This window comes from Polypterus senegalus, chromosome 14 (assembly GCF_016835505.1).
Source record: "Polypterus senegalus isolate Bchr_013 chromosome 14, ASM1683550v1, whole genome shotgun sequence".
Taxonomy (NCBI): Eukaryota; Metazoa; Chordata; class Cladistia; order Polypteriformes; family Polypteridae; genus Polypterus; species Polypterus senegalus.
This window is the reverse complement of record NC_053167.1, coordinates 97,828,569-97,854,615: the sequence shown is the minus strand read 5'-3', so window position 1 is coordinate 97,854,615 and position 26,047 is coordinate 97,828,569. Positions and strand designations below refer to the sequence as shown.

Below are 26,047 nucleotides of genomic sequence, written 5' to 3'. Positions count from 1 at the left end.
TTCTTGTTTCTTCTTCCTTTTCCCATTTTAGGCATATTCATAAATACACGTCTCAATTGGCTGTTCATTATATTCAGTTTACATCTTGAAACCCATTTAGTCCCTAAAGCTTAATTAACAATATTTCTTACACAGTAAACCCAAATGAATAAACTATATGTCAGGCTAGAATTCTGTTTCTATCACCACCATGAGTAGAACTGTAAGTGAGTGGCCACTTAGACAACAAAATGCTATAAAATTATAACACAGTTTAGGATGGGCTGCAGGTCTTCTAATGCCAACATCACTCATATGTGCGATATGAAAAAGGTAATGTCTACTACCAGCCTTACATACCACATCAATCCATATTGTGATGTACAGTAGATGTTTAGTAGGCCCACTGGCTAGCCCAGTCTTCACTCTTCAGCTTTTACATCCCTAAAGAACCAAACCCTGAAAATGCTAAGCACCATATCAGCATCAGGCAATCATTAATGCAAATAAGTGGCATGTGCAAGATACCATAACATGTTCATAACTCTTCTGCTGCCTTGCAACTTTCTGTTATCAAGAACAAGTGATGTGCTTAATTTTGAGGTAATGCTCTTCCTTCATTTCCAGCTCAAATGTCTTCATTTGGAGTAACAAAGCATTACAGTTACATATTAGATCACAAATTTTACTTATCTGATAAATCCAGTAGGTGCCTTCTCATAATCCCTCCTCATTTGTAAAAAAATTTGCAAGGATGGCCAGGTCAGTTCCTTGCATTTTAATTGCTTTATCCCCCTCTTATGAGACATTTGTTTAATTTTGAAATATCACTTCTAAATATAGTTTGGTCCAGAAATATTTGGACAGAGACAACTTTTTTCTAATTTTGGTTCTGTACATTACAACAATGAATTTTAAATGAAACCACTCAGATGCAGTTGAAGTTCAGACTTTCAGCTTTAATTCAGTGGATTGAACAAAAAGATTGCATAAAATGTGAGGCAACTAAAGTATTTTTTTAACACAATCCCTTCATTTCAGGGGCTCAAAAGTAATTGGACAATTGACTCAAAGGCTATTTCATGGGCAGGTGTGGGCAAGTCCGTCATTATGTCATTATCAATTAAGCAGATAAAAGGCCTGGAGTTGATTTGAGGTGTGGTGCTTGCATGTGGAAGATTTTGCTGTGAACAGACAACATGCGGTCAAAGGAACTCTCCATGCTGGTGAAAGAAGCCATCCTTAAGCTGTGAAAACAGAAAAAACCCATCCGAGAAATTGCTACAATATTATGAGTGGCAAAATCTACAGTTTGGTACATCCTGAGAAAGAAAGCAAGCACTGGTGAACTCAGCAACAAAAAGACCTGGACATCCACGGAAGACAACAGTGGTGAATGATCGCAGAATCATTTCCATGGTGAAGAGAAACCCCTTCACAACAGCCAACCAAGTGAACAACACTCTCCAGGGGGTAGGTGTATCGATATCCAAGTCTACCATAAAGAGAAGACTGCATGAAAGTAAATACAGAGGGTGCACTGCAAGGTGCAAGCCACTCATAAGCCTCAAGAATAGAAAGGCTAGATTGGACTTTGCTGAACATCTAAAAAGCCAGCACAGTTCTGGAAAAACATTCTTTGGACAGATGAAACCAAGATCAACCTCTACCAGAATGATGGCAAGAAAAAAGTATGGAGAAGGCGTGGAACAGCTCATTATCCAAAGCATACCACATCATCTGTAAAACACGGTGGAGGCAGTGTGATGGCTTGGGCCTGCATGGCTGGCAGTGGCACTGGGACACTAGTGTTTATTGATGATGTAACACAGGACAGAAGCAGCCGAATGAATTCTGAGGTGTTCAGAGACATACTGTCTGCTCAAATCCAGCTAAATGCAGTCATGGCGTTTCATGATACAGATGGACAATGACCCAAAACATACAGCCAAAGCAACCCAGGAGTTTATTAAAGCAAAGAAGTGGAAAATTCTTGAATGGCCAAGTCAGTCACCTGATCTTAACCCAATTGAGCATGCATTTCACTTGTTGAAGACTAAACTTCGGACAGAAAGGCCCACAAACAAACAGCAACTGAAAGCCGCTGCAGTAAAGGCCTGGCAGAGCATTAAAAAGGAGGAAACCCGGCAGCTGGTGATGTCCACGAGTTCAAGACTTCAGGCTGTCATTGCCAGCAAAGGGTTTTCAACCAGGTATTAGAAATGAACATTTTATTTCCACTTATTTAATTTGTCCAATTACTTTTGAGCCGCTGAAATAAAGGGATTGTGTTAAAAAAATGCTTTAGTTGCCTCACATTTTTATGCAATCTTTGTGTTCAGCCCACTGAATTAAAGCTGAAAGTCTGAACTTCAACTGCATCTGAGTTGTTTCATTTAAAATTCATTGTGGTAATGTACAGAACCAAAATTAGAAAAAAGTTGTCTCTGTCTAAATATTCTGGACCTAACTGTAAATATTGCAAATTTAACTCTCTGTGATAACTCTTAATGTGAATAACTTTTTCACATTTGAGGGTAAAATGCACATTGGACTGAGTAATCTGAAGTATGCCATGTCCACTTTAGATTTCAACTGATTGCTGGCACTTAGTGTAGACTTTGGCAAGCTGTGTACTCTACTAGTTACAGGCATTTAGCAGGAAGTCATGACGATTCAGGTACTGTCTCACTGCAGAATCACCAAATGACTCTTAGCAAGTTACTTTACCACTTTGAGCCTCAAGTAGAAAAAATATGCAATTTATTGTAATAAACATCTGTATTTCCCCTTCCAAAATGGTTCACTATAGATAGATTGAGATTATATGAAAACAAGGTTTGTATTAAAATAACATCCGATTGATATATACATTAAGTCAAATATTCCATAAAAAAAATCGGGCAAAATGTAACCATATATAAAGATTAATGTGTTATGATTATGAAATGGTTTTTCATAAAGATACAGAATCTGCAATTGGGTACATGTGCACTTAATGTCATCTCATTCTCCAGCGTTTCTCAACCTTTAAGTGTTTGCAACCTGAGTTTTCATAACAGTTTTAATCGTGCCCCCCTAAGTACCAGTTTGTTCTTTTTCAATTAATGATATATCATAGATGCATATTTTATTATACCTACTTAACTTTGATCGACATTTGTCTAACTCTATATTTATTTTTCTAGTATCAGAATTTAGTTTAAGTTAAATTTGTTTTGGTTTCAATAGATGTATTTTTCATATTTTCGATTCTTGTTTTCACATCCCCCTTTTTGTTACTTCCTAGGGGGGCCCGTCCCACAGTTTGAGAACCACTGTCATTCTCAGATTTGCTTTATTCAATTCAGGGTTGAGCAGTGGATACAAGTACTACACCTCTGTAATAACTACTGTGATTTTTCTACACTCTGGTATGCTGGGCTGATAACATCACTTCAAGAGAGGTCCACAGAATCGAAGCATTAAATAAAAAGGCCGGGCTCAGTTATGGGGCACACTCTGAACCCGCTGGAGGAAGAAGCGAAGGAGAAAATGAAAACAAAACTGAGTGCCATTATGAGCAATGCTGCACATCCTCTCTCTGTCACACGAACACTGTGGACTTTCAGCCAATGAATTAGTCAGCAGAAGTGTGTCAGGAAACGCCACTAGGGCTCCTTTATGCCAGCAGCAATGTGTCTTTATAATGCTTCATTGTTAACGTGAAAGCAATGCTCTCAATTGTTTTTTTTTTGTTTCAATTAAGGATATTAATTTCATCATAGGGTACAGCAAATTCACAAGGATAAAATTCATACTGATTAATACTAATTAATTTATGGAATCACACCTTCTTCATATCAATATTTAAGGGTCAATTAACATCTAATGTGACAAGAATTTCTTTGACACTGTCAGTTTTTCCTTTGAAGAAGTAAAAATTTGCCCCACCTTGACACTTGGGTAGCAGATCAGACCACTTTCCAGATTCTGTGCATCGCAATGTTCCAACACCTTTTCTGATGAAGCCTTTGTTACAGTCAAAATCACAGCTGGAGTTGTAGCTAAAGTTTTTAAATGGATGAAAGCAGTTCATGCTGCCATAAGCAGGTGCATATAGAATGTTGCATTCTGATGCTGCCAAATGAAGACAAAGAGGAAGCATACTGTACATTAAACCTCAATAATGGAGGGAATCAATAAGTGGCAGGTTTAAGGATTCTACAATAACTCAAAGTGATAGCCCTCTGAAGGACAGCTTTCACATTATGGCTGAGCAAGTACACCTTTATGATTAGTCCAGCTCCAAAAGCCATCAGAATTTACTTCCATCCATCATGTAATCTGTTTGATACCCTTAAGAGTTACAGATCATAAGTCTATCCCAGCACAATGTTTTAATTAGTATGAGTATAACCAAAATTTGAATATGTCAGCATAAAGGTAACTATATATAAAAGTTAGTATTTTATATTTTATGATTATGAAAGGTATTGGCATAAAAATACAGGAATTCCAGTTGCGCATATGCTCACTATACAGTAGCTCCTCATTCTCAAATTTGTTTTATCCAATTAACAGTTAAGGTGTGGATATAAGTTATTGATACCAATTTATAGGATTCAGTGCTTAAGTAAAATCATCAGCGTTAGATTAATAATGAAAATGTGTACACATGGAAACGTTCATTCTGTAAATACACTTTAAAATGTTATTTAACTTGATAAAGAGTTAATTTGGCACTGGCAGTTTTTCCTGGAATGGAGTAAAACATTTGTCCCACCTCTCCACTTGGGCTGCAGATCAGACTTGGTGCATTGCAATATTCCAACACCTTTTCTGGTGAATCCCTCATTGTAGTCAAAAACAAAGCTGGAGTTGTAGCTTAAGTTTCCAAATGGATGAGTGCATTTCATGGTGCCATGATCAGATTTATTTATAGCTGGCTGTGTCCCGCGGCTCAGACTGTGTATTAGTGAAAAAGGACAGTGAGGAGGGCCCTGCCCGGCTCCCCACTCCTGACGTCACACTTCCCCTCCCCGCAGCCCCTGTCTTGGATTAGCGCGAATATATCGCTCCTTCAAGTGAATTATGATTCTTAGCATGATGAGAGAAGTCGCAAAATCAAACGGAATTTTCAAGAAAATTATAGAATAAACCCGATCTAAATCCATTAAGTAGTTCTCTTGTGAAAAGTGGACATACATTCAGACAGACAGACAGACATACATTGGATTTTATCCATATAGAGTTGTTGCACTTTAATTCACATGTATACAAAGCAGAAAAATGCATCATTACATCTCCATAAATGAGTAAATAGGAACAATGCAATCGATTCAATGCTGCATTACAACAGGTCAAACTGGAGTTCTTCTAAAGGGCAGCTATCACATTATGGGTTCACGTATTCTTGCTCCCAAAGCAGTCAAAATTTAAATCCATCCATCATCTAATCTGTTCAATCCACTTTAGAGTCACAGGACAGAAATCTGTCCCAGAATCATGTTCTCATTGTTATACAAAATTGGAATATTTCATAAAATCAGCATAAAGCTAACCATATATAAAGGTTAATATGTTGTGATTATGATCTGTTTTTGTATACAGATATAGCACCTCCAATTGGGCTTGTGCTCTTTATCGTCATTTCTTTCTCAAAGCTGCTTTATTCAATTTAGGATTGAGGGGTGGGTACAAGTTGTTGATAGCAATATGTAGGACTCACTGATCAAGACAGAGTTTACTTTTTACCTTTAATTGTGAACATTTCTTTAATTATTGAAAACAGCAAAACCACCTGTTTTGACACATTCACGTTTAAGGATTATTTAAACTTTCAAGAGTTAATATGGCACTGGCATTTTTTCCTGTGAAGAATTAAAACATTTAGCCCACCTTGACACACGGGCTGCAGATCAGACCACTCTCTGAATTCTGTGCATCTCAATGTTCCTGCACCTTTTCTGATGAAGCCTTTGTTACAGTCAAATTCACAGCTGGAGTTGTAGTTAAAGTTTCCGAATGGATGAGTGCAGTTCATTCTGCCATTAGCAGGTGTATGTAGAATGCTGCATGCTGATTCTTTTAAATCTATATTAAAATAGATATTGCAAAACATAAAGTTACATCATTACTCCTTCACAAAGGTGGAAATGGATGCAGTACAGTAGGTTCAATAATGCATTATATTAAGTCAAAATGCAATTCGTCTAAAGGGCAGCTCTCACGTTATGGGTAAGCACCACACCTTTATATTTACACTGGCTCCACCACCCATCAACATTCCATTAAAATTAACAGTACATTTTTCATTTCATAACCTCTTTAATTCATTAGAAGTATTGTGAAGACCTAACATTGAGTGCAAGGCAGGAACGAACCCTGAATAAGACACTAGTCCAGCATAGGGCCCACCCATAAACACAGCCACACTCGCACATACAAGGCAGTAGCGAGTGGTCAATTCACCTAAAGTACATGGCATTCCCTTATGAGGCATTTATAGTTAAGCACTCTTTTGAACATTTAATTTGCCCTTCCGGTATTGAAATTTTGTCCTTTTTAAGATGTTGGACTTTTGTTATTTGGAGTTTTTTTTTTTTTAATTTCTTACTTTTTTGATATTTTGCTATTGTTTCTTTAAAATCTCTTCTTTGTCTTTTTGATTTTTGGATTTATTTTTGGTTTGTACTGTTTTTGAATTTTGTATTTTGATTCTTTCATTTTGTAAATTAATATTTTGATAGCTAGATTTCATCTGTATTTTGTATTCTCATTTCCTTTTTGAATTTGCATTGCTTTTGTTAGCTATTTAATTAATAAATTAAATAACTTAAATGTATGCTATTTCAATCAGTTTTCTATCTACTCATTGGCATTTCACAACTTTTAGTTATTCTGAGGGACAGTTTAACTATACAAAGAAATGTCATGGAGATCCTATCAATCAAAAACACCCTCTGCTGTATTAGCAGCCATCTATGGCCAGTAGCGAACTTAGACCTGTGTCTGATAAGCAGAGGTGGCCTTAGGGGTGTGCAGGGCCTAGAGATGACCAAACCCACGTGGGGCCGGTTAACATCAAATGCTCTTACCAGTATTGGAGGACTGTATAAACTTGTGCGTGAATTTAATAAAAATAATGTTAACATACACCGGATTTTATCATTACAGTATTCAGCTAAATTTTTGCAAGATAACACGTGAAACTCGTCAAAATATAACTGAAGAATATAACTTGAGAAGTCCGCTCTAATAGGACACACGGACCTCAAAAGCGGGGCCCATTAAGTGTGGGGCCTGGGGTGGTAACCCCACTTGCCACTCCCAAACACTGCCCTTGCTGATAAGGCATGTGTTCTTGAGTGCCAGTTACAGCCCACTCTGCATCCTTTGGGATGTTTGATGAATTTGGATGGGTGTGTGTGTGTGTGCAGTTGTACTTTACTTCTCAGATATCCAATAATTACTGATTTAATGTTTCAATACACAGCCAACCATATCAACAACAAAGAAGATTATAACTGTCATTTTCTCTGTCAATTGACTATTCACTGTTCAACTACAAAAACATTTCATTCATGCAAGTCACTTAGGGTTGATATTTGTCTTGAGACCAGTGCTGCTGTAATAGACTCTGTCTCCCATTAGCTAATAAAGAAAACATAATGGATGGCTGGATATATGGAGGTGACTTGTATATGTCAGTTATCATGCAAAATGGAATACTGTTCTTGTTCAGAATGTATATATTTTATATTTTTATTTGAAATTTACAGGTGATCGAAACCCTTCTCAGCTATATTGTAATATGAATGTTACTATATGGGAACAAAGTAACTGTTGTTTTGTCATGAAAGGGTGGCAGGGAAAAAAATAAATAAATATTTCATTATGGACTGAAAATCTTTAAGAGACATTATTTTCAATTTTTGAAAAAGTCATTTTTATACCCTGGTAAGAGTTATATGGTATTGTGGTAATCCATTTTCAGCTCAATTTGTCTTGATCAAGTGGCAGCAGACCAATTTAAAAGCATCAGGAGCTCAATGTGGAGGAGATGCATGGCCAGATTAGAGGTGATCATTTAACAAAGAGAAGTGTATTAATTTATGGAAGAGAAACTTAAATACCTGAACACCAGAAAAAAACAGCAAGAAAAACAACACAGGATTTAAGTTTCTGCCACTTGTTACAATTTAGTGTGATATACAAGTGAAATTCATCCAACTACATCTTGAAAATTAGGATTTTCTTTGAGTTAATTGCTTATTGAAAGAGCATAACAATAGATTCTTTGTATTGTAACTGGCAATGTACTGTACGTTTCACATAACAACCACTAATCACAATCCTACCACAATACTTTCCACATACACTCAAAAACACTGTTTTTTAAAAAAACAGCTCTGTATGCATACTTACTGTACTGGCATATAGGTCCAAAAAATCCTTCATGGCACCTGCATGTGTAATTATTTATTTTTTCTTCACAGAACCCATGATCACTGCATGAAGAGTTGTTGCAGTCAGCTATGAGATAAACAAAGTACATTTTAATTATAAGCCATTACTAAATGTTTGGTAATAAAGAACTATTTGCTTTTTAAGATACACAAATGGAGCAAACCCCACTTAATGCATACATTTTTTTTGTCTTTGTATTTTGTTAATTAGTTGTTATTAATAATATGTAACCCTTCCATTGTCCCATAGCAGTATTTATCACAAACTCCTAATATAATTTAACTGTGCACATGACTTCTTGGCATACTACATTCTTAATTTAACTTTACCCAAGCCGTATCCGTTACATAGTAGTTTGTAATGCGCTATTAGCAGCAGGTGGACTTTAACCTCCTATACTTCACATCCTCCTTTGAGTCTAGTATCACCTTTCTGCACCCTGAACACCCCCAGACACACTGAGCTGCACCGAACTGGGAAAGCAATACTTAAAGGTAAATAGTTCACCAAAAAAGATTGCAAGGCAACTTTGGAAGGTCGTTGTCACTGCTCACACATGGCTGGTGGAAGAGCTTGCAGCTGATTGGTTCTCTTATTATTTCTTTTTTACATAATTGGTTACCTAGAGATAATTGATTAATACACCTCTCATCCTGAAATCCCATCTGGACTGTGTCTGCTGTATCAATCATCTGAATGCATTTTATGTAGTACTAACAAAATACCCGCGCTTCGCAGCGGCGAAGTACTCCCTTAAAATTTTTATTAAGAAGAAAATTAAACCTTTTTAAACTGAGGGAAAATATACCAATAATTATTTGTTAAGGATCTCTTTGTATACTACATTGTGAGTTCAGCCCTCTGGTTGTAATATGACCAAGCTGTGCGCTGAGCTTACTCTTGAGCATGCAACGTACAATTGGCCATGTGAACAGTAATCTTGTCTCAAATCTCACAGCTTGGATTGCTGCTGTCATAATCGGTTTGAGTTTCATGGTTTGTTTCAATTACGACAGTATTTGCAGGACTTGTGTTGAAGTGAAATTCGGCATCTGTCAAGCATTTTAAGCATTCAACCGGTTTCATCGATAACCTTACATCCAGCTTTTGAGAGTTTAAACATTCATAAACATCAAAGTGTCCACTACTGAAATCATCACCTGTGAATCTAAGATGTTTAAGAAGCATTGGCGGTTGTCGAAAGGTGTAAAATATTTGGCCATTTCGGTACACTTGAAACCGACAACCGAACAATTCAGCTGCAGCCATCAACTCACATGTAGAACCATAGGTGAAGGGCTTAAGCATTTCACTCTTATAGTGCTCCTGTGTAGTCTAATTATCTCCGGTACCGTCATCAGTCCACACCTTGAACCTGTCCCAGTCATTCAACACATAAGACAGAATGTTCCTCCGGATATCAAGAGTGAGCCTGATATGGCCGTGCCTCACACGGTGACCGAGTTGCAGGCTATGGACGTATATATGTACATAAGTAGGATTCAGTTAGCATTGGGAACCCGCATACTAAATTTCTTGAAGATGGGCCCATAAGTAACAAAGACCATTGAAAAGTTCAATATGTCGGCCGACAGTGGCATCATACCACCGAAATAAGTACCAAATTTCAGCCTTCTACCTACACGGGAAGTTGGAGAATTAGTGTCGTTGGAAAGTTCAATATGGCGGCTGACAGTGCCGTCATACCACCGAAATAAGTACGTACATTGGTTTCGGCTAGCGCAGGGAAGCCGCCTACCAAATTTCGTGAAGATGGGGCCATGAATAAGAAAGTTCAACATGGCGTTCATTGTTGACCGTTATGACCGTTATGCGTAGAATTTTGAAATGAAACCTGCCTAACTTTTGTAAGTAAGCTGTAAGGAATGAGCCTGCCAAATTTCAGCCTTTCACCTACACGGTGTGGACGTGGCCCGGACACAGACAGGCAGACATGTTTGAAAGTCACCACCACACGTTTATTTTACAAACTATTTGCAAGAATCAGTGCACACAACCCCTTCAGTCCCCAAAGTCCTGGGCATACAACACTTTGCCTTTCTTCGGGCCACCTCCACTTTCGCTCCTTCTGCCTTGTCTTGCTTCCACCCGACTCCAGCCTCGAATGAAGGGAGGTGGCCCCTTTTATCCACACCCGGATGTGCTCCAGGTGCTCCCCGGGAATCTCCCGCTGACACACCCCAGTGTGGCGGAAGTGCCGGCTGTTCTCCCGGAAGCTCTCCGAGTGTCCCTGCTTCTCTTCCCCCCAGCACTTCCTGGTGTGGCGGAAGTGCTGAGGTCCAGGGTTCCCAAAGCATTGGGGTGCCCCCTGGTGGTGACCACGGGCCCCTACAGGGTTGGGCTTCCAAGCCCTCTACCCGTGGCCACCAAAGCAACCAGGGTGGCGGCCCCCACGTGATCAAGGGCGGGCGTAGACCCTCTTCCGGTCCTTCATGGCGTCCTGACCGGGTCGTCGCCCCTGGCATCCCTGACAACGGGAAGTTGGAGAATTAGTGACATTGGAAACTTCAATATGGCGGCTGACAGTGGCATCATACCACTGAAATACGTACGTATATCGGTTTTGGTTAGCGCAGGGAAGCCACCTACCAAATTTCGTGAAGATGGGGCCATAAATAAGAAAGTTCAACATCGACCGTTATGACCGTTACGTGTAGAATTTCGAAATGAAACCTGCTTAACTTTTGTAAGTAAGCTGTAAGGAATAAGCCTGCCAAATTTCAGCCTTCTACCTACACAGGAAGTTGGAGAATTAGTGAGTGAGTGAGTGAGTGAGTGAGTGAGGGCTTTGCCTTTTATTATTATAGATTAGGGTCTTTTATAAATTGATTTACTTTTTATTATTGAGTTGTTGATCTGACACGGTTTGCCGTGACATCGCTGATCATGATGAGTACAATCATGCCATCTATCTGTGCTATTAAAAAGCAATGTTATATGTGACCATTTATGTCAGAGGCCATTTATCTCTACCATATATAGCAGGCCTGCACGATGTTAAGATACTTAGGTGTTTAAGACTAATATCAAGGATTAATCAACTGACTTTGATCAAAACACTAAATTACAGTTCAGTTAGCAAGTTTAAAAAGCAAAACAAATGAAAAGTCATAAAACAGAAGTTTCTTGTGACCAAGAATGGAAGTTCTTTTTTATATAGGTGCTTCAGAATATGATTCCTTTGCAAGGCCTTTATTTTTGCAAAGTTATGATGCCAGTTGACACAGAACAGTACCGACTGCAAAAGGGGGCCGAAGTTTAAAGTAAGACAGAATCAAAAGATGGATTGAAATATTAAATTACAATGCTAGGTCATAACTGGGAAGACAGGAATGAAATAAACAAAGGCTAGGATGTAAGTAAATTTTCTAGATTGAGAATCATAATGAGTTAACAGCTAAAATGTTTCATGTAGCCTGAACCAATATACAAGTCAATGTAAATAAACATTAAAAAGTTTGTGAGGGATACTGTATGTGTAATAATAGAAACACTTTTCTTACATTGTAAATAGAAGAGCTGGATAAACCTCTGAGGCCTTCTAAAATTGAAGATACTACAAAGCATAAAAGTCACAGGCCAATCTGGGTATCCAGCTGTATTCTATGTGACACTCCATTAATAAATAAATTCTAATCCCCTTGGGATTAATAAAGTATCTATCTATCTATCTATCTATCTATCTATCTATCTATCTATCTATCTATCTATCTATCTATCTATCTATCTATCTATCTATCTATCTATCTATCTATCTAATGCTAGGTATGCTTAAGGAAACTAGGAAATAAAACATACTATCAAAGCTGACATTAGGTGTCATGCATTGTTCTTTCCAAAGAATAAAAAACCCTCATAATCTGCAAAATGATGACTTTGCTAGGCAAAGATAACACAATTTTGGTGAAAACATTAACTAAAGGAATACAGAAAATGCCTTATGTGTAACATTATAAAATTACCCACATTTGTTAAAGGATTGGACAATGAAGAATAAATGCCATAAATGAATCTATATAAATATATAAATAAATGTTCCAATCCAACATAGCATTTTTTGTGGGTGTGTGTACGCAGGTAGCAAAGCTGAGCTGCCCCTCAGTATTGATGGGGAAATTGGCTGATTATGCACTCTTGAAAACACATTTGATTCAGATGGTTTCCTTATTAGCGCTCTGTGGGTCATTATCAAGGCTTCTGCAGCTGCATAGTATAAAAAGCCTGGGAAAGAACACGGAAGGGAGTACCAGAAAGGTGGATCAATTGAAAAAGAAAGAGCGTGAAGGCAAGAAAGATTATCAGAGGTAAAAAAAAAAAAAAAATCAAAGGATATAAGAAAGAGACAGTTAGGGCCAAGTCAAGGTATGGCAGTTGGTGAAGAAACCTCATGTGGAGCAGTAGTGCTCTGGGAGTAGGGTCGCTCCTGCTGAGCAATGAAGTAAAGCAGGAGCAGTCAACCAATCCGGGAAGTCCTGTGGACACTGAGGGGGAGTGGGAGAAGGGAGGAGGGATTTCAGTGTCCTCCACAGACTCTGAGGGATGGTGGTGATGAAATGAGCTAGTAAGCCATTAAAGGGTTGACCACTCCTGCCGGAGGTCATCACCTGCTGCTGACTAGACATTAAGAATGAGCAGCAGAAGAAGATGGAATCATCCTGCAAGGATCGTGATTTTTTCAGAATTCATCATACCTATTGTCACACACGTGCACTTAGGAGGAAGCTGAATTGACCCAATGAAGGTAATTCTTCACCAGGCCAGGGGGAAGTGGGGTACACTAAAAATTCCTCTGTTATTTCTGCAGACCAAATATGGGAAATTCTACCTGATTCAGCCTTGACAATGTCACTTCTGGTTCCGGACCCTAAGAAAGATGTCACTTCTGGTTCTGGACACCAAGAAAGACGTCCCTTCTGGCTCCGCACCCCAAGAAAGATGTCACTTCCGGCTCCAGCCTCAAGGGTGACATCACTTCCAGTTCCGACCCACATGACATCACTTCCTTTAAAGCCGCCATCTTTGGCTTAAATAACTAGTTCAGTTTTGGACTCCAACCCATGCACATCAGTGCTATTCATCAAACCCTTTTGCAGCCACAAAAATTATACGGGTGGTTGCCCCAAACCTTTTTGAGTGTGTTGAGTCTGGTTATTTCACACTATGTATTAACCTTGATTTTAACATAACCGATTTTAAAGGCCTCTCTTGGTATAGTTTTGTTTTAACGTGAATCAATCAATTTTTATTTGGGGTAATAGACATTTGAAAACTTCCTTACAACTATTAATAGAAATGCTTCTATGAGTTTTTTTTAAAAAAAACTCTTGATATTTTTAATCTTCTTTTACTGTGTGCTTTCAGAAATGATTTGTCTTTTGTGCGGTGTGTATATCTATACTAATAAAAGGCAAAGCCCTCACTGACTCACTCACTCACTCACTACTCACTGACTCATCACTAATTCTCCAACTTCCCGTGTAGGTAGAAGGCTGAAATTTGGCAGGCTCATTCCTTACAGCTTACTTACAAAAGTTAAGCAGGTTTCATTTCGAAATTCTACATGTAACTGTAATAACGGTCGACAACATCCGCCATGTTGAACTTTCTTATTTATGGCCCCATCTTCATGAAATTTGGTAGGTGGCTTCCCTGTGCTAACCGAAATTCATGAAAAGGATTCATGTCTCCCTACTGATAACAACAGCCTTTTTATTTAATCCACGGCTTCTCCGCTGTTTTATTGCTCATTTATTACGATTATAGTTATTATTTAGGTATTTTAGACTTACTTTACATTGTCCAGGTACCCATTTCCTTTATCGTTCCACGTCCCCCATTAACATGTCTATCGAGGTGATCACCATCGATCAAAGAACTGTCACTTACCGAGTGATTTCCATTCCCAGAGATGGCACCTACCTTTTCCATTCTCTTTGTTACATATTGCACGGCCATATCAGGCTCACTCTTGATATCCGGAGGAACATTGTGTCTTATGTATTGAATGACTGGGACAGGTTCAAGGTGTGGACTGATGACGGTACAGGAGATAATTATACTACACAGGAGCACTATAAGAGTGAAATGCTTAAGCCCTTCACCTATGGTTCTGCATGAGTTGATGGCTGCCGCTGAATTGTTCGGTTGTCGCTTTCAAGTGTACCGAAATGGCCAAATATTTTACACCTTTGGACAACTGCCAGTGCCTCTTAAACATCTTAGATTCACAGGTGACGATTTCAGTAGTGGACACTTTGATGTTTATGAATGTTTAAACTCTCAAAAGCTGGAAGTGAAATTATCGATGAAACCGGTTGTATGCTTACAACGCTTGACAGATGCCAAATGTGACTTCAAAACAAGTCCTGCAAATACTGTCGTAATTGAAACAAACCATGAAACTCAAACCGATTATGACAGCAGCAATTCAAGCTGTGAGATTTGAGACAAGATTACTGTTCACATGGCCAACTGTACGTTGCATGCTCAAGAGTAAGCTCAGCGCACAGCTTGGTCATATTACAACCGGAGGGCCGAACTGACAATGTGGTATACAAAGAGATCCTTAACAAATAATTATTGGTATATTTTACCTCCGTTTAAAAAGATTTAATTTTCTTCTTAATAAAAATTTTAAGGCAGTACTTCACCGCTGCGAAGCGCGGGTATTTTGGTAGTTAACATATATAATGTGTTTTTTCTTTTTAGTTTTAGGTTGGTAACTTCAAATATACTGTATATCTGTCTAGCTAATCCTACTTAAAGTAGCTCCAGGTCAGATAAATTCATTTTATTCTGCAACACTTTCAAATCAAATCAAGTCATGATCCTAGAAGTCCAGACAGCCACTTGAAAAAGCAATCATCTCTAAAATGAATGTCTTGTATTGGATCTGCAGCTTTGAGAGGAATGACAGTGAGAGAAGATATAGAACTGCTAAATGACACAAGAAACCAATGACAAGAAAACAGAACTGCTCGGACTGATTACTCTCTCTCTGTTCAGTGTTTTTGTTTTACCAGAATCTGGCTAATTTATTTAATCTGTCACAAGGATTTCAGCCTTACTAGACATAATCTTTTCAGAACAGCTACACAATTTCCCCTTTATAAACCACAATCATCTTGTAAATGTGCATTCGTGAAGGCACCTCAAACCCCACCCGGTTCCACCCACAAAAAAACATATATGAATCATGCTAATCAACCTCATACATATGCAATTACAATGTTACAGACCTATATTGACTGGTAGAGCAGCCTCACTCATGACGCATCCAGTAGTGTGAGACAAGAACAAGTTTTCTTCTCAAAATTAGAGGCACGCAAAGAACTTCTGAGTCAAATGAGTCATCATTTATTTGATTTGGTCAGCAACAAGCACAAATATGTTAACTGGCAACATGTTACTGCTGCTGTAAATGCCATGATATCCAGCCACACCACGCCTGATATAAAAAAAGATCTGATCTCACTAGTCACTGACAGAGTGTGCGTGTAACAGGACGAGTAAGAAAACACATCCCACGTACTCTGTTTTCGATATGCAGATGAAGCAGTGCTGACAATTATCAGTCCTATCTTGTCATCACTGATGACTTGCATGCTAATAGAATGTAACTGCTTACGGTTAACAAAAGCAGCTTCATTCTTACTAGGTGCTCTCCATGCAATATGAGTGCATTAAAGTGCTCCGATTTCTTTAGGAAAACAGATACTGCTGAAAATTGCGTTTTTATGTTGGTAACAACATGTTATGTTATATGTATATGCACCCACAACATGGGTGTGTGTGTGTGCCCTGCGGTGGGCTGGTGCCCTACCCGCGGTTTGTTCCTGCCTTGCGTCCTGTGCTGGCTGGGATTGGCTCCAGCAGACCGCCCTGTATTAGGATATAGCGGGTTGGAGAATGACTGACTGACTGACTGACTGACCCACAACATACAAAATCCTCATGTAGCACTTCGTCAGGTGGTTTAAGACTCCCAGCAAAGGAGACATGACAAAGTAAAGACTGGGTGTGATTTTCCTGACCTGTCAGCTGATTTTCTACAAAGTGACAAGAGGTAGACTAAACTGACAAAAAAAAATTCTTCAGTCCAAATATGCAGCTTTGGCCCTTTTACGATGGAACTGAAATACAGTCAGTGCATCATATTCATCACATATGACCTTTAATACATTCATCATGTCAACACACATTATAATAATAGCTTGGTGATATGAATTATGCATGCGAGTCATCATTTATCTGATTTGGCTGCATTTTCCTACTTCTGGCAAAAGAAGAATGAAGCAATTTGAAATTCTATAAAAAATGTCATTGTGTTAATATGTCCTGTATGTAAGAACAAGTTTTGTGAGGGTTGCAACATATTTACATGTAGACCTCATCCTGAACTTAAAGTCACCACTGAACTTAATTGCACAATTGCATCATTATGAAACCAACTAAGACACAGTGTATGATATTACACCGAGAATCACATCCATACACCTTCAGATGCAGATGAAGAATCTAAAACTGCACTTTTGTTTTGAATTGTAAATGTGAATAGGTGTTTTGATTTAATATTTAAAGGCAGCAATTGTTTGCTGTTCCTTTATGCTCTTTCAGCCAGCATTGTCCTGAATTTGTTTTCCTGAATTAGTTTTTTTTTTAAAGTGGCAAATGTCATAGTTTAAAGATATATTTTTTTATTTTTACACAGCTACAGGCTGAAGAGTACAAGCATTCAGGGTTAAAATGAATTTGCAATTCTGAATGATTTGAAATTCTTATGCGAATTTGCATTTGCAATTAAATCATGCAGATTTCAACAAGGCCTAATGATTGTCAAGGGAAACTGGACATGGAAAGGATGCTTAGAAATGCAACAATCCAGAAAAGACACATTCAAATAATTAACATGCGACTGTAGTAGGCAGCATGATAGTGCACTTGTCGCTACTTTTACTTCATGGATCCCAAATCCCTGCTTTGAAACATATGCTTGTTTCAAGTCAGTGTGAAATACTCACATTTTCACCATAATCTTTATGTATTTTTTTCAGAGTATTCCTGTTTTCCTCCAATATCCCAAATATATGCACCCATTTTAAATCAAATGGTGATTCTCGATTGAGCATGTGTAATTAAACAGGCCCTGTGATATACTGTACTTGCTAGCTTCTCTCACCTTCTCCACAGGGGCTCAGAGTAGAAGGAGAGGAGGAGAAGCTGACAGTGCAACCCAATAAAATTCTTGTAAATACACCAAATCCTTACTGATTTTGCTACAATACTCAAACATTATGTTTGCCTTGGCAGCTAACAGTGTGACTGTGGAACTTTCTTATGTATAAACAGTAGTCAGGTGCTAAGCACGAGTTTCGCCTAACAAACCGGAATACTTCTCTCAAAGTCATTAAATAATCATAAATCTCATCTAACTTCAGCATTAGCTAAATATGGAACTTTTTCCTCCTTCCTTCCTTCTGTAGCAAGTCTTTCATTACAGCAACTAAGATTTTTCTCTGCATCTTGAAGACATTCACTTGTTAAACATCTCAATAACAAATCTAGCAATCCCAATGGATTTTGGCTTCATGCAAGCCTGAAATAAATTTAGTGGTTTTAAGAATGTTACTGTATATTATACTAATGATGCATGCTCCTCTCAAAAACAATAAATTACAAAACACATTTATGATCTTCTATCAGTTAATGAGAGAGAGCCATTTAAAGACAGTGCACGTTTACTTGCCAGTACAATAACGCAAGTATCAACCGCTTGCTGAACATTTATAAAAGTGGAATTAACAATGAGTATTGTGTAATTCTTCTTTCTCAAGACGGTGCACAGGGCAATTAAGTCGTTACAGTTAAATTGTGAAAGATGACAAAGAAGTTGTGAAAGGGAAAACAATTATCTTTACCTTGAGCCTATAAACACAGTTTTCATAAGGCCTCACTCTAAATGCCCAGTCAATTCTTAACAGTAATTATTGAACCCATTTAATCTAGTTCAGGCTCATAAGGGTTGTGCTTATCTCAGCAGCATTAAGTGTTAATCCTCTACACACAGGACTTGCTGTGTTGCATTTAAAACTGGTACTGATTCCTGCACCTTAAGATACCATTATAAATGTTTATTTTTACTGTGTCCTTTAAAATATTCAAATGGCTGGAAAAAGCAACAGAAGATCACAGCAAAGATTACAGGGCAATTTGGTTATACTGTCCTGCCATGAAGTCTAAACATGAAAAACAATCCGAACAAAAAGGGGATTATGTATTAAATGAACTGCCTTGAATATTAAAATGTCTAGCTAGTCCTTGGAAAGTGTACTTTCCTAGTATTATCCACTTCAGAATTTCCTTCCCTTTTGAAAGAGAGCACAGATTCCTAAAAGTAAAACACAGAATATTACATCCGCAGCATTCAGAGGTTAGAAAAGAAATCTTTGCATCAAAAATATTTTCACATCCTTCCCTATTCAAATACATCTGCCCTGTTTTGCCACCCAGATAGGCATCCCATTTCTTACCTCGGTAACAAAGGGCGTGCTTTTTTTTGGTGCAGAGTTCATCATTCCACTTTCCTTGATCTGTGTCCCGCTTGATGTAGATTTCTACACAGTCCTCCCCTAACTTTTGGTTATTTGGTTCCCTAGAGGCCCAGTTTTCTGCCTCTTTCACTAAGGGTTTCTTGGTCCCTACCCAAGTCCAGATGCCATCTATCTTCCTGAGGCCAATCCAGTAATAAACCTTCATACGTGGAATCACTTTGTTGAGATATTCAATTTCTTCCTGGTTTTGGATGGCCACCATGTCTGTGTAATTTTCTGTGCACCATTTTCTTGCATGATCATAGTCCATTGTGTCTTCTGAATAGAAATATTTCCAACCTTCACAGCACCCTAGCAGAGCAAGTCCAGAAAGCAAGAAGACTGTGTAAGCTGGCCTTACGTTGAGCATTGTTTGATGGACACAGCAAGCCATTCAGCTATCAATCTGTAATCTGGTGTGAGGTGTGCACTTCCAGCTAGTATGAAAAGTGAATAATACCCTGTGAAGTGGCTATATAGGAACTGGCAAGAAAGGGGCAATCCTACATGAAGTCATCTGACTAGGGCAGTGCAGAAAGGAGGAAAAGCAAGAAGTGTGACAAATAAAGTCTGAGGGAAGTGCAAAGAAAAAAAGTAGAAACTTTTGCTGCAGCCCCCCAACTCATTATATCTGAGTGCTTAGGAGATGAAGTTTGTTTTTTTTAATTTGTTTTCATATAACTTTTATTGTATCTGTTTTATTTTAGTGATATTCATTCACACTATGAGATATAAGGAAAGGAGCTTTGTTCATCACTCGTCCATCCATCCATCCATCAATGACTTTTTCAACCTGCAGTTATCTTTAATCTGATCAAACTATTGCCATGTCATTCACAAGTTTTTCCACGTCCAAACAAGGAGTATTATTGCAATATCCCTTATAATGAATTATTATAAGAGCTGGTATCCCACTTATGAGGCTGATTCCTGCATTGCAAATTTCCTGCTATCAGAAAATGGCTACATTATTATACAGTATAATGCAATTACTGAAAATGGAAATAAAATTGCAGTGTAAACCTAAGAAAAATGTATAATTAGTATTAATACAGCAATTTAAAATTTACTTAGACTCCTAAAACCTCTACTGAGAACAAAATAAAGCTTTATTTAACTTATTAGCTGCTTTTCTCAGTGGATTATCAAAAGTGTCTTTACATTTACAATAACAGACAAATTAGATGTTTGATTTAAAATGTAAAGAAAGTCATGTTAACATAAGAATCCTTTGTTAATTGCATTGTTGTCTACCTTCAAATGCTTCAAAAGGTTTGAACATTTTTTTACTGGCTCTCTTCATTACAGAGACACAAATAGTTACAGCCTATCCAGGCAGCGTTGGCTAATAGGCAGGAAACCAACCCTGGGCCGGACATGAGTGTATTACAGAGTGTTCCTGCACATCCACACATCCACAGACACACACATCCCGGCAGGACCAGTTTATAGATGTTGATTAGCTTGACGTGCACAATCTTCAAATGTGTGGCGCAATCTGACTTTGACACTGAAGTATCCGACAACATGCAGGATGGGGTGGGATAGAACACAGTTAAGTGCGTGGCTGCTTCACTAACCACTGTGTCCTTCATTTTGAAAGGTAATGTCAAGTATGAAATAAGGATTGCTTAATTGCTTGATAGACAAGAACATTTTCCAAGCCCTTGGCTCAACTATTTTCTGTTTGTTTTGTATGCTTCCTGTTTTTAACTGTTCTTTCCCATTCTCAGGGTTTTGTACATTTCCTTCAGAGCTAGAATGAAGAGAGATTGATGGTGTCTGCCATGTACTGCCAATTCATAATGCAATTAAAGTACGGAGTAGGTGTCAATGCTTGGTCAGAAGGGATTCAGCACTCTATATGGTTTTAATCTGCTTTTCTGAAAGGGTTAAGCACTCACCAGAACACATATTCAGCATTTTTTGGGATGACTGGTGACTTACTGTTATGTCTTATTCACCAGTATCTTCACACTTTATTTTTAGTATTTGTCATCAAAACATGTTTCACTAATAAGCCACACTGTTTCACCTATTCATTTGATTTAGATTAAAGACTGGAGTCTTCATAGCCAATATCAAGTTTACTCAGTGATTAAAAGCAATCTTTGAGCTTAGACACAGAGCACACATACTGTAACAGAATTTGAATGTATAACTTATCCCTTCATTAGTTTTAATCATATTGGCTTTTTTTTTTACAGTAGTTTGGTCGTGAGGCCTGGGTTTAGTTTGCACCACAGCTGCTGTATGGAGTTGGCATGTTGCTCTTATCTCACTGTATGTTCTCATGCGGTACTCTGGATTTCTCTTACATCCAGACATATGTATAGTAGGCCAGTGGTTTTCAAACAAGGGAGCCTTGGCCCACTAGGGGCCCATGGAAAATTGCCAGTGGGGCTACATGATGCCTTCAAATAGCATGAAAATGCTTAAACCACTAAAAATCAACCTACTGCCTTCAAAGTGTGTTTTTACTACACATTGCACCCATATGTTGTAGCTCTATTACATTTATACTGGCATTAAAACGTGTCTATTGTCCACATCATCTCCAGATAGAGATCAGATGAATTCCCCACATGTGCACAGCTACTTGGACAGCATAGTGCACTGCAGCCACTAAACTGTAGTTAAAATGACCCAAAAATAAAAAGTGGAACAGGATGACATGTCCCACTGGCACAGAGAAGTCTAACATTTAAGCAAGATGGCAAAGAATTGACAGCCTCATTAAAGAAATGGTCGCTCGACTTCACCCATACCACTACTGCTGTTGTGCTCACTTTTTAATGCTGCACAGACATCAGGATTGGCCACCTTTCTCTGGCTTACCTGACTGCAAGTCTCAGCCCTACATGAAGACTTTTATGAACAGTCGATTGTTGTATTTGGAGAGAAAACACATTTATATTTCCACTTATATTAAATGTGGCTATTACTGATGGAACTGCTCTGGTACTGAATTCTTGAATGGCCTATTCATTTTGTATTATGATTTAGTAACAGATAAGCAGTGTAATAGCACTAGCAGCAAATGTGTGTTTGTTAATAAGTTTAAGTTCAAATACAAACATATTTGTTAAGACTGCAGCATCATTGCAAGAGGGTAAATATTATGGCCTATGTAGGGAGAGTTCTTGTATATTCTTGTGGTACAGTGATGGGCCTTGGAGGAAAAAAGGTTAAAAATCACTGTATTAGGTGATATGAAATGCGAGCATGTCCTCTATATTTCCTCCTTTTCTGCACATCCCTAACATCTAATACTTTGGAGTCCCAATATTGAACAGCAGGTTTGCACTGCAAGTAGAGAAGCTGTGCTGCAGGTCTCAGTTTGATCTGCAGCACACGTGACAGTGAATGTGAAATGAAAGTTGTCTGTCTCTTCTTCCTGCACACTTCTCTAAATATCTTGGCTGATTCAAATTGTCCTGCAAACTAAAAGGCAGTAGCCCTTTAATCTAAATATGTGTGATGTGAACTTAAGAGACTTAACAGACATGGTGACTTGAGGACTGTGTCCTTCTGGGTTGTTACAATACAATGTGATGTGCATGGGCATTAACCGGTCGAAAACTGTGCAATTCCCATCCATTGTTGTTCACCATCATATTGATTATACTCTTCTCATTTGTTGTTATTGCATGTTTACCATTGTGACTTTTCTGTAGCACTGCTCCAGTATTTCTCAATATTTCAAAAGGTAGAATTGAAAAAAGGACTTTGTTTATGAGGCTTTATGGGGTTTATGGTGGCGCAGTGGGTAGCCGTTAGGAGACCTGGGTTCACTTCCTGGGTCCTCCCTGCATGGAGTTTGCATGTTCTCCCCGTGTCTACGTGGGTTTCCTCCCAGTACTCCGGTTTCCTCCCACAGTCCAAAGACGTGCAGGTTAGCTGCATTGGCAATCCTAAATTGTCCGTAGTGTGTGCTTGGGGTGGGTGTGTGTGTGTGTGTGCGCGTGCGCACACCCTGTGGTGGGCTAGTGCCCTGCCCGGGGTTTGTTTCCTGCCTTGCACCCTGTGTTGGCTGGGATTGGCTCTGACAGACCCCCGTGACCCTGTAGATAGGATATAGCAGGTTGGATAATGGATGGATGGATCTGATGTTTATGTAGTTCTTATGGTTCGCAACCAACTTTTTTATTTTGCTATTTTGTAATGGTTAAAAACAAAGTTTCATAATAATGACTAAGACAATTGCTTCATCATCTAACTCCAGGCCTGACAGCACTGGTTGGAGGGCTTTGTATGATATTTGGTGGGGGTTGGGGGGGAGGGGTTTTGCCTGGTTAAATGACCCCTTGATGTTGGGCCTGACACCAGTTTGCTTACCAGCCAACAATCACACCTAATACCAGAACAACCTTTAGATAGGAAAAAAAATACAAGCACTTAACAAGGGCAGAAAAGAGTGAGCACAGTGGATAGACTGGTGACCCAAATAGTAAGTTAATGTCAGCCCTCCCTAATAGAAGTGAAGTACGTCAAATACTGTGCAGCTTACTCAACAGATGATGTTCCGTTATCATAAAGTGCTTGTTTATTTTTTGTCTGACAGAAATCTTACAAAACAATGGGAATTGTTTGATATTTAGATACATAAACCACAAGTTCATAACTAAGTTTTATTTCATTCACATAAATAGAAAACCTTTCTGGTGAGCCTGTGCGTGAAAACAAAAAAGCAGTTAAACAATAAATACATGTTTATTGATATTGTAGTGCCTTTTCATGACAATGCCCACCTGTAACTGCCGGCACGAACCCAGCAGATTCTCGCCCTTAACATCACTCTTTTAGGTGGTTCACTGTCCTTAGAAAGACGCCCTGCTATTGCTGCGCTGGTAGGAATTTGTGTGGTTTTAAAGGCTAACCAAATTTGTAGACTCCCTTGCAGCTGGTTCTGAAACTGCTCTTTTAAAAGACAAAATGCAAACTCAAATGGTGGCTCCTCACCAATACCATCCCCAGGCTGAAGGAACTTGTCAGGTTTGTTTCATAGTGCGCCCTTCAAAGATAGGCTTATAAATGGCTTATAGTTAATTTCTGTTTATCGTTACAGCTTTGGAATGCAATGTTAGTTAAAACGCACCAATGATTTAGTAAGTAAATGTTAGTTTTCTTATATACTGTGTACAATATATATTTACAGTGGATTCAGAAAGTATTTAGATCCTTCACTGTTTTTACACTTTATTGTGTTGTAGATGTAATTTCTAATGGATAAATTTGTCACTTTGCCCCTCACTCTACACTAATTAAACTATAATGACGAAATGAAAACATAGCTTCCAAAAAGTTTTAAAATTAATTAAAGATCAAAACGTGTTTTCACTTTGTCATAATGGATTATTGAATGTATTGTGGCAGTAGGGGGCAGTAGTGCACCCTCGAACCCTCAGGTACCACTCCGGAGACCAGGTAATAGTCCAAGAATCTTTTTATTATTTTCCACAGTGCACCAAGCACCTTCCACACTACTCACAAATCACTATCCACTAATAATAAACACAATAACCTCTCCTCCTCGCCCAGACACTTTGCTCCTCTCCCACCCAGCACAGCTCAGTGTCTGGACTGAGGCACCGTCCTTTTATAGGCCCCGACCCGGAGGTGTTCCTGTCCCAGCAGTCTGTTATTCCTTCCGGGTCAGGGCAATCAGTCTAATACTTCAACCCGGAGCACGCCATACCTTCCTGTCACGCGTGACCGTGGCGTACTCCGGGTCATAAGGCACAACAGAGCCCATAAGTCCCCCACAGCGACTCCTGGTGGCGCCCAAGGTATCCAGCAGGGCTGTGTATAAACACCACAGAGTCCATAAGGCCCTGCTGGACCTCGGGGCACGATCCCGCTGTCGGGAGAGCTCCTCCTGTCGGCCTGGGGGTGCGGACCGGCCTCGGAAGCCGGCAGTCTTCCACAGTTCCCCCCCCTAGTGACGACTTCTGGGGCGGAGCGTCCGGCCCGAGGGGCGTCCTCCTCCAGGAGGGCGCGTCATCGGGCCTTGAATGCGTTGTCCCTGTCCTCGAGCGAACCTTGGAGGGACGGTGTACTTCCTGTCTCCCCGGGGACAATGGCGCCTCTCGTGGCCCGGTTGCCGGCAATTATAGCACCGACGAAGCCCTCCTGGTTGCTTCCCTCTGCGGGACCAAAAACACCTCGGGAACTCCGTCAGCGTCGTCTCCGCCCCTTCACCTGCCAGGGAAGTCATCATGGCGCCTGGCGCCCTCAAACCTTCCTTCCATCCTGTTGGGAGACCCCCATTCCTTTTGGGATCTCCGCTTAATGTGGGCTTGCGCTCAGCCTGAGGCCCTCCATGGGAAGAGGAGAGCCTCTGTGCTGTCTGCACACCCGCTACCTTCCGCTTACTGGGAGTGGCGTCATTTGCACCGTCCCGCACCGATGAACAACACTATTCAGCTGCACCGGCACGAGCGCATCCCCGGCACTCCTACCACCGGCGCTACCCGCGCACTTAAGACCGGTCGGGTCCTGGTGAGCCGTACTGCCCGAAAGCCACGCGCGCATGCCCCGGGCTGTTTGCTCCAGTCCCCGACCATTCGGTCATCGTGCCCCAGTCTCTTGTCGGGCACACAGTGCTTTGGCATGCGCTACTCATTCTCCGCGGTGCCCGATCGCACTGTGTCCCCTTATTCTCTACGACGGGAGGGACTCACCTGTACTCCCGCATCGATCATCTCCGAGCTTCTGGCGCAGGCTGCACGAAATCCTTCAGCGCCTTTACAGGTGCTGCAGCCGTCGCTCCTAGTTCCTCCACTCGTTCCTTTAGCTCTTCGACACCCTGCAAGAAACGGTGCAGGGGCTCGAGGTATTTCTCGAGACCCCGTAAGTCCAAACAGTTAGTTACTACGGCCGGCTGCATTTTCGCTTCCGCGTTGAGCTTACCTTCCGGCCGGGAACCAATGAGCACGTCGCCTCCAGGCACGTGTTCCACTGGGTCGCGCAAAGGCTCCTGGGAGTTGGAGTCCTCAGAGGGACGG

General features: G+C 39.8%; 1 protein-coding gene across 2 annotated transcripts in view; it reads right to left on the bottom strand.

Annotated features, from left to right (window-relative positions):
• The window catches only part of LOC120515096 (E-selectin-like), a 42,253-nt gene extending 22,747 nt beyond the window's left edge, over positions 1-19,506 (bottom strand). The window contains exons 1-4 of one of the 2 annotated variants that reach the window (XM_039735820.1): positions 18,981-19,506; positions 8,389-8,496; positions 5,860-6,054; positions 3,913-4,098 (exon numbers count right to left, since the gene is read on the bottom strand). In XM_039735820.1, the coding sequence (XP_039591754.1) occupies positions 3,913-4,098; positions 5,860-6,054; positions 8,389-8,496; positions 18,981-19,434 (943 nt within the window). In that variant the 5' untranslated portion in view covers positions 19,435-19,506. The remainder of the gene's footprint in view (positions 1-3,912; positions 4,099-5,859; positions 6,055-8,388; positions 8,497-18,980) is intronic. The other variant, XM_039735821.1, reaches the window with a different exon arrangement.
• Positions 19,507-26,047: the final 6,541 nt, after the last annotated feature.